Here is a 15038-nt window from a genome sequence, read left to right on the forward strand (position 1 = left end):
AGACCTGAAGCCTTTCTATAACTATCATCATTTATGAAAGTTCACAGATTTTCCAGAGGCATGTTGTGTAGGAAGTGGATGCCACTCCCACTTCCAATAAATTCCCAGGGTCACTTAAAAAGGAAAAGAAAGTGACAACAAGTAGGGGGCTCATTCTAGGACAATGCACAGAATCAGTTATATCCCAGCCCCCAGCCCTGTGACCCCAGCAAGGTATGTAACTTCATTCAGCTGTTACTATGCCTTCATCTCAAAGGGTTCAGTGAAGATTAGCAAGAAATTACAAGCATGGAGATCAGCATCTATCTAGGTCTCTCAGTTGTCTAATATCTTCCCATCAATAGCCCCATCTTCCACCTCAGGTGTTCATATCCATGAACATAAACTCATCTCTAAGCACTTCACTGTAATCACCACCTCTCATCTCTCCAGTTTATCCCTTGCATATGGAACTCCAGAATCTTTGACTCCACCAGAATTCACATAATCTGAGTTTTCCTATCTGTCACTCTCCTTCAGCTTCTGCGTTATCATCCTCCTCCTCCCTCTATGGCTGGTCACTATAATCCTCTCTTACAAAACATTTAACTTATTTGGCTCTACCCTGTAGCAGTTCTTGATGACACACAGTTCGCCCTCTAGACCCCATCTTCATTGATTCAACTTACTAGGACTGGAGGGAAAATTCAGATACAAAGCTAAATGGTCTCTGAAGTGGAATTCATGATCACTAAGCTCAACTGAGGAGAACACTGGTGGTGTCCACAGAAAGCTGCTAACGTGCAGGCCGAGCCTCTCTGATAGATGAAATCCACCATCAAGGGGCAGTTATGAGTTCCACCTCAACAGCAATGAGACAGACAGTGAAAAATTCAATTGAACCTTTCTCCTCGAATCCCTAACACTTCCTCCCTTTCCTGCGGTCATATCATTCAGGAGTGGGAGGCAGTCACAGTCAGGTAAGAACATCTGTGAGGCTCCTTCAGACCCACCACCTACACACAGTGGCCTTCTCTCCTTTCACACTCAACAGAGTCCCCAATCTTCTGAGATGGGAGCCTCTCTCCTCTGCCCATGGACACTTTTCCACATCCTTAATTTTCCCATTCTTCAGATCTTCTCTATGAAAATGCAAACAAGTAGATTCCCATCATAAAAAAAATGGGGGGATTGTATAACAATGAAAGAATATTTTTACTTTTCAAAGAGGAGAACGAACTGGGGCAGGGGGCAGGGAGAAAAGTGCAACAATGAATGAATGGAAACTTTAAATCTCTGTAAACTTTCATTAAAATGAATTAAAAAAAAAAAACAAAACCCAAAACTAAAAAAAAATGTGCAGGAGGCTAACCCATTATTAATAAAACAATGATCTATATGAAGACAGGAAAAAGGCTGGTAGAGAGATCTGGAAACTAAAGCAAGAGATGCTCAAATTTATTTTATGCCATAACTACATGATATAAACATTTCGTATCATAAAAACAAATGAAAAGAGGAGGGCAGAAATCTGTTAAAAACAAACCAAACTCTATAACCAGAGAAAAATTACTTCAAATGACGTTTTTAGTAAATTATTTTGTCCAGATGGTGTTCCGGGATTCCCATTCTCAATGTCAGCCATAATTTGTTATCAGCCACACAGTCTAATGCCTTTGGATAGTCAACAAAATACAAATAGACTTCTATTTGTTCTTTGCTTTCTGGTGTTCTGTGCTTTCAGCCAGGATCCACCTGACAACCACAATGTTATTTCTTGTGCTATGGCCTTTTCTAAACACTGCTTGAACTTCTGACAGTTCCCTGTCAATGTTCCAATTGTTTTTGGATGATTTTTAGCAATATTTTGCTTGCATGAGATATTAACTGATACTGTTCTATAATTTGCACATTCTGTTGGATCACCTTTCTTAGGAATGAGGACAAATAAGGATCTCTTCCAATCAGTTGGCTAGACAGCTATCCTTCAAATTTCCTGGCAAAAACTGATGAGCATATCCAGGTTGCATCTGTTAGTTGAAAAATGTCAATTGCTACTGCACTGATCCCTGGGGCCTTATTTTTTGCCAAATGCTGTCAGGGCAGCTTGAATTTAATCCTTCATTACTATTGGCTCTTGTTCATATGATACTTCCTGAAATTTTTCAATGTCAACTAATTCTTTCTGGTACAGTGCTCTGTGAATACTACTTGGCAGAGGTAATGAGCTTTTAATACTTGACTAAGCAAAGCAGATGTCAGGCCGAAAGACCAAGAGGCCAAGAGAAACCTGCTGTGGGCATGGGTAAGAAGCTGTCCTGACCAAATAAGTATATCTCGAGTTATTTCTGATCCTGAATTGTAACCTGTTACTTCCCTGATAAATTCTATGATCTTGAACACTTGTCTGTGAGCTCTGTGTGGCTACTGCAAATCAGTCACCAAACCCAGCAGAAAAATCATGTCACAGAATAGATGGCTGAAGTCAGAAATAGAACAAAGTTTGGAGGGTGAAATTATGTTGGACTTTTACCTCATAGGAAATTATCCTTAGGCTGATGCCAACAAAACTCCGTCTCAGAAAGTTAGAGGGCCTCTGACACCACTGTACCATTTTCAAAGCAACTCAAAGTATGATACTTGCCCATTAAAATAAAATAATGTCTGGTTTAAAAATTAAAACATAACTACTGAAATATGTTATTCATGTAAAACAATCAAAGTAGGGGAAAAGTAACTAGGGTCTTGTGGATTACCTGTTCCATGGAAGGACAAACTATCATCTGGATCTCTTCAGGGCTAAAGTCTTCCTTTATCAAAGTATAAACCTTCTGGAAGACTTGGTGAATATTATTCTAAGGAAGAAGAAGAAGCAGAATGAGTAGCAAAAATCATACTCGTTTGTCAAACAAGAAGTAAAATGTAATCAAATTTGACAAAACAATTGGAGAAATCATGTTTTCCAATGAGAGGAAAAAATAAAAAAAAACCAGCAACCACAAACATTTAAACTGCACTCAGTATTTCAGATGTTAGCAAAATCTAAGATTTGTCAGATGATACTTCCTGAGCAAAAACAAAACTGTAGCAAGTCCTATTCCTCCAGAGAATAAGAAGGAACTTTAGCTCCAATTCTTTATATAAAAGATAATAACGTTCCTAAGCACATAACACAGTCTAAAAAAAATCAACCAAATCCTTGGCTAAAACTGTGAGCTCAACCCAGAACTCCAAGTTATATGTACTAAATTTGCTCTGACATTTAATCCCTTGGTACCACTGAATACCATTTATTTTCACCACTGGCCAATAAAATAGCACATAACTCCTAAAAAGCAGCTCTCTCAAGTGCTGGAAAAAAATCCAATGTGAGGGCCAGGTTTTGTTTCTCTGTTTAACGTCTTTGTAAAGCAGCATATTTAAAATGTTACCTACTGCTCTTGAGTGGATTCTGACTAATGGAAACACATGAATTCTGAGGCAGTAAGCCTTTTCAGGAGACTGTCCAGCTTCCTCCTGCAGACTGGCTGAGAGACTCAAACTGTCAACCTTTTTGTAGAAGTGCAACCAACACACAACACACGAGATCACCAGGGCTCATTATATGTGCCACAGCAGCTGAAAGCCCTGAGTTACTAAATTCACCAGCCTCTCTTCAGGAAAAAGAGCAGTTGGTGTTTCAAAAGACATACTGCCTTGGAAATCCAATGCATCAGTTTAACACTCTGCTACAGGGTCACTATCAATCAGACTCAACTGCAGTAGGGTTTGGTTTCTTGTATACATGTGTGACACACACACGTGCGTGCGTATAAAATTGGTGAAACTCGGAGCATGTACAAAGTAGAAATCTGTCAAAGAAGGAAAAGTAAAAAAAAAATGAGTGAGTGAGAGTGTGTGTGTGTGTGAATGCATGTATGTAGCTGTGATGCTCTAATGGGTAGGGAATTTTGCCGCTAACCAAAGGCAGTCTGATCTACCAGGAGCTCCTAAAGAGAAAGAAGTGCAATCGCCTGCCTCCAAAAACCTGCTGGAAGGTCAGCTATGGGTTCTGACTCAATAACAATGAGTAATACACACACATATAGACATACGTCTATAAGTATCTATACATATTATTTCCTCTGATTTTATGTGTGTGTATATATATATATATACACACACACTCAGTAGTTGTAACCTTGCAAGAATTACAGTCACCATTAATCAACTTTCTTATAATAGTACACCAACATTTTTTTTTTGTCCAGGGAAAATATCTGAAAAGACTGGACCACACTCAAATTTTCACGATACTTACCCTAACAGGCTTAAACAAGATGAATTCAGTATCTTTATTGGATAAGTACAATGACATACTTCTCAATGTCAAAGGCAGCTTTGCTTTTATTGTCTTATAGGCACTTGTCAGAAGGTCACCGACCTTTGCTGGAAAGAAATTAACCTTGTCAGTGTCACAAAGAAAAATTTCCATTTTAATTCAGAACTCAAAGGAAAAATAGCAAAAGAAAAACTCTTTTATTTCCCGAAAGAATTTCTTTCATTTTTCTCATTTATTTATCAAGTTTAACCACAAGCCCTGTAGACATTCATTAGGTATCTGCTATATATAAAATTCTAATCCCAAGGGCTAAAGCTGATTCAGTACATTCATGGGAGTTTGTATTACAGGCTTGGAATTTGAAGAGAAAAGATTTTCTGAGTTTGTTTTTTTAAAAAAAGTGACTTCCACCAAGAGTTACTTGCTAATGAATGAGCTTATTCACTTGTAGAACTGAGCTACACAAACTAAGAGATGGTAAAATGCTTACTGAGATTATTCAGAAAATATCCATACATAGGTAAGTGGAAGTTAAACATCCACCAGTCACTTTTTTATACCACTTAAGCAGAAAGAGAACAGAACTGCAGAGTTTTAAGCAATAACCACGGAACCTTGATGTAGTGTATATGAAGAAGCCAAAGAGAGTAATTATTATGAGGTTTTAAAAATGAAAGGCTGATTCACTAATATATTACCTCAAAGATGCTTAAATGAGAAATTTTGAGATCAGCAAAAATTACCCAAATTGAAGATATCCCTAATGACAGAAGTACAGAGAAATGGGCAGTCTCCCCCACTGCTGATGGAGGTTAACTGGTTTGTTCTCTTGGAAGAAACAGTAGAACAAATGTAATAGAATTTTTATTGTTGTTATTGTGTGCTTCTGAGTTGGAACTGACCCATGGGTGACTTTCCAGAGGGTTTTCAGAGGCAGTAAATTGCACGGGAGGAAACTGTTCATCTTTCTCCTGTGGAGTAGTTGGTGGATTCAAACTGCATACCTTTGGGATTGCAGTACAACTTCTTACCACCAGGCCAAATAGTATTTTAAACATATTCTTTCACATATAACTTTTTAGCTGCTAGAAATTTACACTATGGATATACTCACAAAAAAAAGATGACAGGTGTAGAGTAGATAGAAAAACAGCTGGAATTACAATCTAAGGATCTACTAATGGAGAATTCGTAGACTAGAAAATAATTATGACACAGTGATAGAATTCTACATCTCACAGATGAATATCAAAAAGAATTCTATGGCATAACTGGAAAAAGCAAAAAGCAAGGTAAAATCTCTCTTGTCTAACATTTTTTAAAGTCCAAACATGCTAATAAGCACAATCTGGGGAGAAGGGGGGAAATGGTTATGAGAGCAAAGGACTGATTTGGAAAGGCAAAGGTAGAACTTACTTTTCATTGTATACCACGACAAACTGTGGCTAAGTCTAAGAAAAATGGGAATCCCAGAGCACTTGATCATGCTTATGAGGAACCTATACTTGGACCAGGAGGCAGTCGTCAGAATAGAGCAAAGAAACACTGCATGGTTCAAAACTGGGAAGAGTGTACGCTGGGGATGTGTCCTATCTCCATACCTTTTCAATCTATGTGCAGAACAGATCATCCAGGAGGCTAGGCTTTATGAGGAGAAATGCGGCGTCAGGATTGGAGGAAGACTCATCAACAATCTGCACTATACAGACGACACAACTCTGCTTGCTGAAACTGAGGAAGACCTGAAGCACTTGCTGTAGAAGGTCAAGGAATCCGGCCTTCAATATGGACTGAAGCTCAATATCAAGAGAACAAAGATTCTCACCACTGGGCCAATTGGCAGCATCATGATAGATTGTGAAGAGACTGAGACTGTTGATAGCTTTAGTTTGTTTGGCTCCATAATCAATACTCTTGGCACCAAGAGCCAAGAAATTAAAAGATGAATTGCACTGGGAAAGTCTGCTGTCAGAGACCTCTCCAAAGTACTGAAGAGTAATGATCTCAGTCTGGAGACTAAGGTGTGCCTGATACAGGCCATGGCCTTTGCAATCACTTGCTATGCATCAGAGAGTGAGTGATACAATGACTAGAGATGATAGAAGGAAAATTGATGCCTTTGAGCAGTGGTGCTGGAGATGAGTATTGAATATACCATGGACTGCTAAGAGAAAAAACCTGGTTCATCCTAGAGAGAATGGAAACCAGGCTGCTCCTTGGAGACGAAGATTCTGAAGCTTTGTCTGACATACTTTGGGCATGCTACCAGGTGGGACCAGTCCTTGGAGAGGGACATCATGCTTGTGAGGATGGAGGGACAGCACAAGCGAGGAAGACCCTTGGTGATCACTGAGGCAATGGGGATAGGAGTGTCAGAGACAGTGAGATTGGCACAGGATAGAGCAGGGTTTAGAGCTTCTGTACATAGCGTCAGGATGAGTTGCAGGCAACTTGACAGCACATAACAATAACAAGCTTTCCTTTTATGACAAACAGCCAATTGGCTTGTTCTGTTTTGAATGCAGAGAGTTGTGGTCAAGAGTAGAGACAACAATCCAAGAATTGCTTATGTTAAAAAAAAAACCAACAACAGATAAATGACCCTCCAAAATACTTAATTCCAGGTGCTCTAGCTATACCATCACTAAACGTTCTTCCATGATTACCAAGTTTTCAGATCCCTTAAAAACAACAGGAACTTGAGCATGTAAGCTAGTGAACAATTTCTTGAATTCCATTAAAGGCAGATTCCCCAGAGTTTATAAACAAACTAGTCTAATTTATAGCTCACTATCCTTTGGTCACCATGAATTGATCCTGTTAAAATGATCATGTCTGCATGACCCAGAACAACTGGGTTTATACAATACAGAAATCAAAGGCAGTCCCTGGACTGTCCTTGATGGTCCCCACCCTGAAAGGCCAAGAAATCTCTTTGTGATTCATGAGTCTAATGTATTACTTACAGATAAAGAAAAACCACCTCCACCTCCAGTGGGGTTACACTGGCCAGAAGACTCACCACTGAGGTAAAGTGAACTATCACTACTACATCCACCAACATCCCGTGGAAACAACTGTAAATGGTTCTATAACAAAACAGAGTCCTAATTCAATCTGCACCTCAAGTCCTTTTGTCAGCTTCCTTTTGTCTCTCCTGCTTTCTTAATAACAATTCTCTTAATGCTTAAGAACAAAATGCACTAACAATACTGAGAATTCTCTTTTACTCCACTTGAGAAAATGATAACCCTATTGTGAAGGAAAAGATAAAATAGTAATACATTAATTATGCATCAAGCTCCTGGGCTTAGCTATACTAAATATACCTCTATTTGCTGATTTCTACCTATCTTCAGGAAGACTTCTTACACTTGAGTTTCATTTACATAAATATACAAAATAAAAATCAGCTATTTCTAAGTAAACCTTATAAATAACTGAAAACTTGCACCAAAGGCTCCTATTAATCCAAGTAACAGCACCCTTCAAAACTGCTTCCGAGTTATGGCTAAGAAGTCTATTGTGGATTGTGAGCATGGCGCAGGACAGAGTAAGTTTCCAACTTGTGGTTCAGAAGGTCACTATGAGTTGTAGTCAACTTGATAACAACTAACAATTACAAATAAAGTATTCTCATCAAAGTTTTACCACAATGAAATGGGGCACAGAAACCAGCAAACTATCCATCTAAGCCACCTCTTAAAATTTTTTAAAATAATATCTGGCTGCGTCTAAGGTGAACATCTATACTATTAGGTTTCTATTTAACAATCTGTACACATCTATTCAGTATGATCATCTACATCTACCACAACGTGCCATCATGCTCATTCATTCCCAGCTACATCTTCCACAAAGTGTCATCAGTTCATTCATTCCATTCTGGCTGTGTTGCAATCTATTTTTTACTGGGGATTTTCTTCTTATTCCTCCCACAGACTACTTGCTACCATGCAAATAGAACACTACTTAAGACAGCTCCAAACTGACTCTTTCATGAATCCAGACCTCTCAGTGCCCCAAAATGAACTCTAAACACTCAGAATAATGATCACGTACATGCAAAGCAAGCCACACCCTGAAAAATCTAACCCAAAATAGTAAAACCTAAATACCTGGTTGTGCCCAAGGCTGCTGTGAGAGTGTATACTTGGGGCCTCCTTGACTGGCCATTGTTTTTAATGCTGAAACCTGGTAGGGAGAAAAAAAAGAGTTTTCATTTCATCAGTGACAAATTAAACCAGTACTGTTCTCAAGGCGATACAGCATCATGTGAACCAATTAAACATAATGCTCAGCAAATGTATAATCCTAAAGAGCTTTAGAGGGTAGAGGGGTGGGTACAAAAGATATTGTATCACATAATCTTTTACAGCTAATAAAACTTTTAGTAAAATCTCCTTTGTAGTTCCTTGGAGAAATTTTCAAGGGTACGACTGGCATATAATGACTTCCATAAAACCAAACCATGTCTTTAGACATTCTGCCGAAAATATTTGAGAGTTAAGAAGATAAAAATGAAACCCTAGAAAAATGTTAATACAAAACCAGTCTCTCTTTTAAGTGGGCTTCTATGTTCAAATTAGATTATTATTATCATATGAAAAATATGCAGGATGAACTTTACACACCTACATGGTTCGATTTCTTATTATATAATAAGGATAATGTCATTGAAACAAATCCAATTCTGGAAAAGCATCAGAAGAGACATGCTCCGGATCCAGACACAGAAGCCTGAGCCATCCACACCCAGTCAGTGGTCTGGATACTGAGCAACCTTCCCCTTCAGAACAGGACATCTGCCTGCTAGGGAAACACTGTACTCTAAGCAAGGTGGTAGATTATGGTCAAAGTATAGACTGGCTGGGAGAGAGCACACAGAAAGAGTACACATTTTACAAAAACAAACCACTGTGTGTAAAAGGTCCAGGCTATGCCCTCTGCCTCACTGTAAAAATGGGTTAACTATCCCGGAACACCAAGTCTTCAGATTTTTCATTAAGATGGTTGAGGACAGGCAGACAGAGGATGAGCTCATATTTCCCCAGCTCTCCTGACTGCTCCCAACTAGATACTTGTGGATCACACATCAGGACTTTGCTCCTGCTCTCCCAAGAACATAAAATCACCCTCCACTTCCATTTCCTTCTGTGCTTTCATTTTTACTATGAGATTCCATTTTAAAAAGTCAATCATATATAGGATTAGAGATTAAGATTAGATAAAAATGAATGCTCAACTTTCATGCATATCTTTCCAAATGTTTTTCCATTATAAATATGTATAAGAGGCACAAACTATTTTGTAAACTTAAAATCTGTATTTTGGACATTTTTCAGTGGACACGATCTATAGTTCAACTGTAATAGCTGTCTATTTTTCCTCTGAGCATTCCAGAATATAACCAATTTCATAATGATAAATACATGATATATAGGATGTGATATAATGACAAAAGGTAAAGAATTGCACTACCAACCTAAAAGTAGGTCGTTTGCATGCACCAACTGCTCCATAGGAGAAAGACAGGCAATTTCCTCCCATGCAATTTACAGGAGCTTCTGAAAACCCATGAGAGGGTCAGTTACATATCAGTTCCAATTTGATAGCAAATACAACTTCATAATGATATATGCTTCTTCTTGTTGTGCCATGGAGTCAGAACTGACTCAGAGCTGACAAGCCAGTGGGTTTTCAGAGGCAGTAAACTGAGCAGGAGGAGACAGACCATCCTTCTCCCACAGAGCAGCTGGTAGATTCAAACTGCATACTTTTGGGATTGCAGCACAGCTTCTGACCATCAGAAACCGACCACCAGACCTACCTATGATATATGCTTACTGTCTGTAACATCTTTATAATAAAAGCAAATAAAATCTGTACACCCATCTTTATCTACCATCCCGATTATGGTGGTGGTGTAAACGTTAAGTTAAAATGACCCATAGCTGACCTTTCAGCAGTTTTTCAGAGTCAGTAAATTGCACTGGAGGAAACTGTCCATCTTCCCATGGAACAGTTGGTGGATTTTAACCATGTGCCTCTGGGATTGCAGCAGTTTCAGATTTTGAAAACGTTTTTTTTATCTATTGCCTTTGCCTCTCTCTGGGAGTATGGTCTCCAGCTGCCGTAACTACAGACACACGGTTCACCTCATCAACGGCTGTGAGGCCAACATAAGAGAGCTAATCTAACTGCAGAGAGACTGTGACAAGGTGAAGCCTGAAGGAGTCCTGGAGTCAGAGCCAGAGTCAAATGTTTTGCTTGAGGGACAATTAAAAGAAGAGCTGGCTTGTGGCTGCTGTGAGGTAAGGCTTTCCAGATGACTGAGGAAACCAGAGGCTTCTTGCATTTTGCATTGCTGGGCTAACCCTGGACTTCTCCTTGTTGACTCTGAGGCTGTCTCAACTAATGGAGGAACTGTGTCTTGGTATTAACCTGGCTTGGGATAGCTATTCACCAAAACTTGAGTTTTCATTGTGTGATAGTCTTTACCTTCTCCACTCAATTTATTTCCTTAATAAACCCCCCAAACTATGAGTTAAGTCAGGCCTGTAAATCAACATGCAATCAACAACAGACCCAGTGACTAGGAGAATTAAGTGCAGCAGTGTTGGGGAATATGTCTTACCACAGGATTGGTTAGTAATGAGAACATTTCCCTTTTATGAAGCTAGTAGAAGTTAGACTCAGCCTCCTCCATGTTGTCCTTGCTACATTTACACAGATAATTTACCTTAATTATCCATCATTAATACCTAAGAAGCATTTTCTTCAAAAGTATTCCCTAATGAGGTCTACTGCTTTGGGGATTTATGTCCTACAGGATGAACAGGAATCTAACACACGCAAATGTGTTGCATACATCTTAATATTTACATATTTTTATACCTTCATTTCTTATAAGGATACAATTCCTGGAGATAAGAAATTAAATTCATAGGTCAAAATCTATCACTAGCACTTTATCACAGAAAAATGTAATTTGTAATGTTTCTGAGGAAATTAGCATTTCAAAGCATTTCATTTGTATATTAAAAATATTCAAACTGGCAAGAAGCTGCACTGCAATCCCAGAGGTACACGATTCAAATCCATCAGATGCTCTGCTGGAGAAGGAGGGGCAATCTCCTCCTGTACCAGTCAGATTCTATTTGACGATACACACAAACACAAAAACTTAAACAAAACACAAAAAAAAAGAAAGAAAAAAAAAACAACCAAAAGAATATATAAACAGTATTTCAGCAAATTACTTGAAAGAAAATTACTATTGTTACACAGAAGTTTGAAAATTTTAACAATTTGGCCCACTGGGGGAAACATTCTCTGCTAAGCTTTATTTATTTATTTTTTATTATTATTAATTTCAATGAAAATTTACAGGGACTTTGGATTTCCATTCATTCATTGTTGCCCTTTTCTCCCCTCCCAACCTTCCCTCCCAGTACACTCGCCTCTAGGAAAAGTAAAAGAAAAATTCTTTAATTGTTTTACAATCCCTCCCCCCAGGTCCACTCCACTGTGTAGCCTTTGCTCTGGACTCCCATCATGACAAAATTACCTAAGCCATATCCCTTTTAAACAGTATTCTCCCTCATCTGTTTCAATGCATTATTGAACCCATCTTTCTCAGACTCCCCCCAATCCTGATGTCAGTCCTGTTTTACAGCAGTGGCACCATGCAGTATTTCTCCTTTTGTAACTGAGATACTTCACTCAGCATAATGTCCTCCAGGGTCACCCATTTTGAATAATATTGCATGAGCTCCTTGTTTTTCAATGCAGCATAGTATTCCATTGTGTTAATATACCACAGCTTCTCTATCCATTTGTTTGTTGATGGACTAAGCTTTTAAAAAACAGCATCTATTTGATTCCGTTTCTAGCTGATGTTAGATGGATCTTAGCTGAAAGCAGAGAATACCAGAAGAATGTCTATCTGTGTTTCATTGATTATGCAAAGGCATTTGACTGTGGATCATAACAAATTGTGGCTGACTCTGAGAAGAATGGGAATCCCAGAACATTTAATTGTGCTAATGCGAAACCTATACTTGGACCAAGAGGCGTCGTCAGAACAGAGCAGGGCAACACTGCATGGTTCAAAATCGAGAAGGGTATATGCCAGGGATGTGTCCTATCTCCATACCTTTTCAACCTGTATGCGGAGCAGATTATCCGAGAGGCTGGGCTCTATGAGGAGAAGCGTGGCGTTAGGATTGGTGGAAGATCTATCAACAATCTGCATTATGCAGATGACACAACCCTGCTCGCTGAAACTGAGGAGGACCTCATGCACTTACTGCAGAGGGTCAAGGACTGCAGCCTTCAGTATGGCTCAATGTCAAGAAGACAAAGATTCTCACCACTGGACCAACTGACAGCGTCAGGATAGATAGCGAAGAGACTGAGATTGTTCACAGGTTCAGTTTGCTCGGCTCTACAGTCAACAATCTTGGCACCAGCAGCCAGGAAATTAAAAAAAACGTATTGCGATGGGAAAGTCTGCTGTTAGGGACCTCTCTAAAGTACTCAAGAGCAACGGTGTCTCTCTGGAGACTAAGGTGCACCTGATACAGGCCATGGTTTTTGCAATCACTTGTTATGCATCAAAGAGTTGGACAATGACTGGGGAGGACAGAAGGAGAATTGACGCCTTTGAGCTGTGGTGCTGGAGAAGAGTATTGAGGGTACCATGGACTGCCAAGAAAACAAATAGATTCATCCTGGAGAGGGTTAAACCAGGCTACTCCTTGGAGGCAAGGATTCTGGGGCTTCATCTGACATACTCTGGACATGTTTTAAGGAGAGACAGGTCCTTGGAGAGGGACATCATGCTTGGTAGGGTAGAGGGACAGCGCAGGATGGGAAGACCCTCTATGAGGTGGATTGATTCAGTGACTGGGGTAATCGGGATGGGTATTTCAGAGGCAATGCTATTGGCACAGGATAGAGCAGGGTTTAGGGTCACTATGAGTCGCAAACAACTCGACGGCACATAACAACAACATTTGATTTTGACTTGTGGTGGCACAGGATAAAGGAGAGAAGAACTGTGTGCCCCAGGCTTTCCATGGCTGGGATCCCATGCAAGTGGGTCCAGCACATCTCTGTTTCAAGGTGCCTCGGGGGTGGATCTGAATAGACAAGCAACATTTTGCTAGTAGCCAAGTACTTACAAAACTTCCTTTAAACAATCTTAATTCATATTTTGAACCTTAAATTTGTTGCACTTTACTATAATTACTTCTGCAGCACTTTATTGTTAAAAGTGTTTTACATTTACGATCTTATTTTGATCTTCGTGATAGCAGTAAGGAGGACTGAAACTATACCCTCTACGTTGTAGAAAGCAAAAAATTGAGTGCTACAGACTGAATTGTGTCCACCACAGATATATGAACTGGAAAACCCTATACCTGTGGATGCAACTCTGTGTGTCTGTCTGTCTGTGTGCCTCTCTCTGTGTCTTTGTCTCTGTCTGTGTGTCTGTCTGTTTGTCTGTCTGCCTGTCTTTCTCTCTCAGGGAAGAAAGATGTCATGTAAAGACACATCTAAATGTAGCCAAAGAATGAGAAGAAAAAGCCAGGCTACAGACAAGGATCTTCCTCCCAGAGCTGACAAAGAGAGAAATAGATTAGACCTGCTAACATTCTGAATTAGGACTCCTAGCCTCCAATACTGTGAGAAAATAAATCCCTATTCTTTAAAGTCATCCACTGTGGTTATTCTGGTTACACCAGCACTTGGAAACTAAGACACCAAGGCTCAGAGATATTAAACAAAACCACAGCTTCCATTAGGAGTGACTGAAAGACATGTAAAGCCCTGCCTTCCCGACTCTTAAATCCTATGCCCTTTTTTAATACTCCACCATCTCTTCATTCTCACTAAAGAGTTTATTTCAAGCAATATTTAGTAGGACTAAATTTTATTACATTAAAAAAGTATCAATGGTTTTTGAAATTTATAAAAATAATCTGACCCAAATGTTTTCATGTAGGCTCTCTTCTCTACAACATTATTTTCTCCAGGGCTATATAATTACAGAAAAGGCTATTTTTCCAATGGCAGAAAATAAGGCAGTAGCATAAGTATGTTCTTTTAGTAATTTCTGTTTGTCAAGAAAGATGAATAGTTAAGTAAAAAATCAAGGAGGATGTTTATACCAGAAAAATTAAAAGATTGCAGAAATAATTCTCATTAAATAGTCACTCTATCATTCAGTTGCTCAAGCTGTGAAGTGAATGTTCCCAAATACGTGTTGCAATCTACAGAGTGGCTTTTCACAAAGATTATTTCTATAAAAATTTGTCTGTAAACTATGAAGTATTGATATTTGCACTGGATTTTTTGTGGGTTGTTTTTTTGTTTTTTTTAAACCAAAACCCCTGTGGAAATACTTCCATCACTGTTTTACATTTGTGAATGGGGCAAAATAAAATACACCTCCCTACCAAATACCCCGGAAACCCTACGACCCTGGAGAAAGGATGAAAGTTATACAAGTGTCCAGGTCTTTTGTTCATAGGGTCTCTATGAGTTGCCTATGACTCGTTGGCACTTAACAGCAACAACAATAACCAAATATTCAGTGTGTCTGAAAGAACTGAAATCCAGTAGAAAATGGTACCTGCCAATGACTGACAAGAGCATAGTATGATTTTTAACATTTCTAAAAGCATCAGCTTGACAACAGCAAGTTAGAAGTATCATAAAAACAATAGTT

General features: G+C 39.1%; 1 protein-coding gene across 1 annotated transcript in view; it reads right to left on the reverse strand.

Annotated features, from left to right (window-relative positions):
• Nucleotides 1-698: 698 nt before the first annotated feature.
• The window catches only part of COG3 (component of oligomeric golgi complex 3), a 78024-nt gene continuing 63684 nt past the window's right edge, over nucleotides 699-15038 (reverse strand). Inside the window, exons 20-23 of the mRNA XM_006884607.1 lie at nucleotides 8419-8494; nucleotides 4280-4407; nucleotides 2736-2834; nucleotides 699-740 (exon numbers count right to left, since the gene is read on the reverse strand). Of these exons, the coding sequence (XP_006884669.1) occupies nucleotides 699-740; nucleotides 2736-2834; nucleotides 4280-4407; nucleotides 8419-8494 (345 nt within the window). The remainder of the gene's footprint in view (nucleotides 741-2735; nucleotides 2835-4279; nucleotides 4408-8418; nucleotides 8495-15038) is intronic.

This window comes from Elephantulus edwardii, unplaced genomic scaffold (assembly GCF_000299155.1).
Source record: "Elephantulus edwardii isolate Elephantulus edwardi_28Jun2011 unplaced genomic scaffold, EleEdw1.0 scaffold00036, whole genome shotgun sequence".
Lineage (NCBI taxonomy): Eukaryota > Metazoa > Chordata > Mammalia > Macroscelidea > Macroscelididae > Elephantulus > Elephantulus edwardii.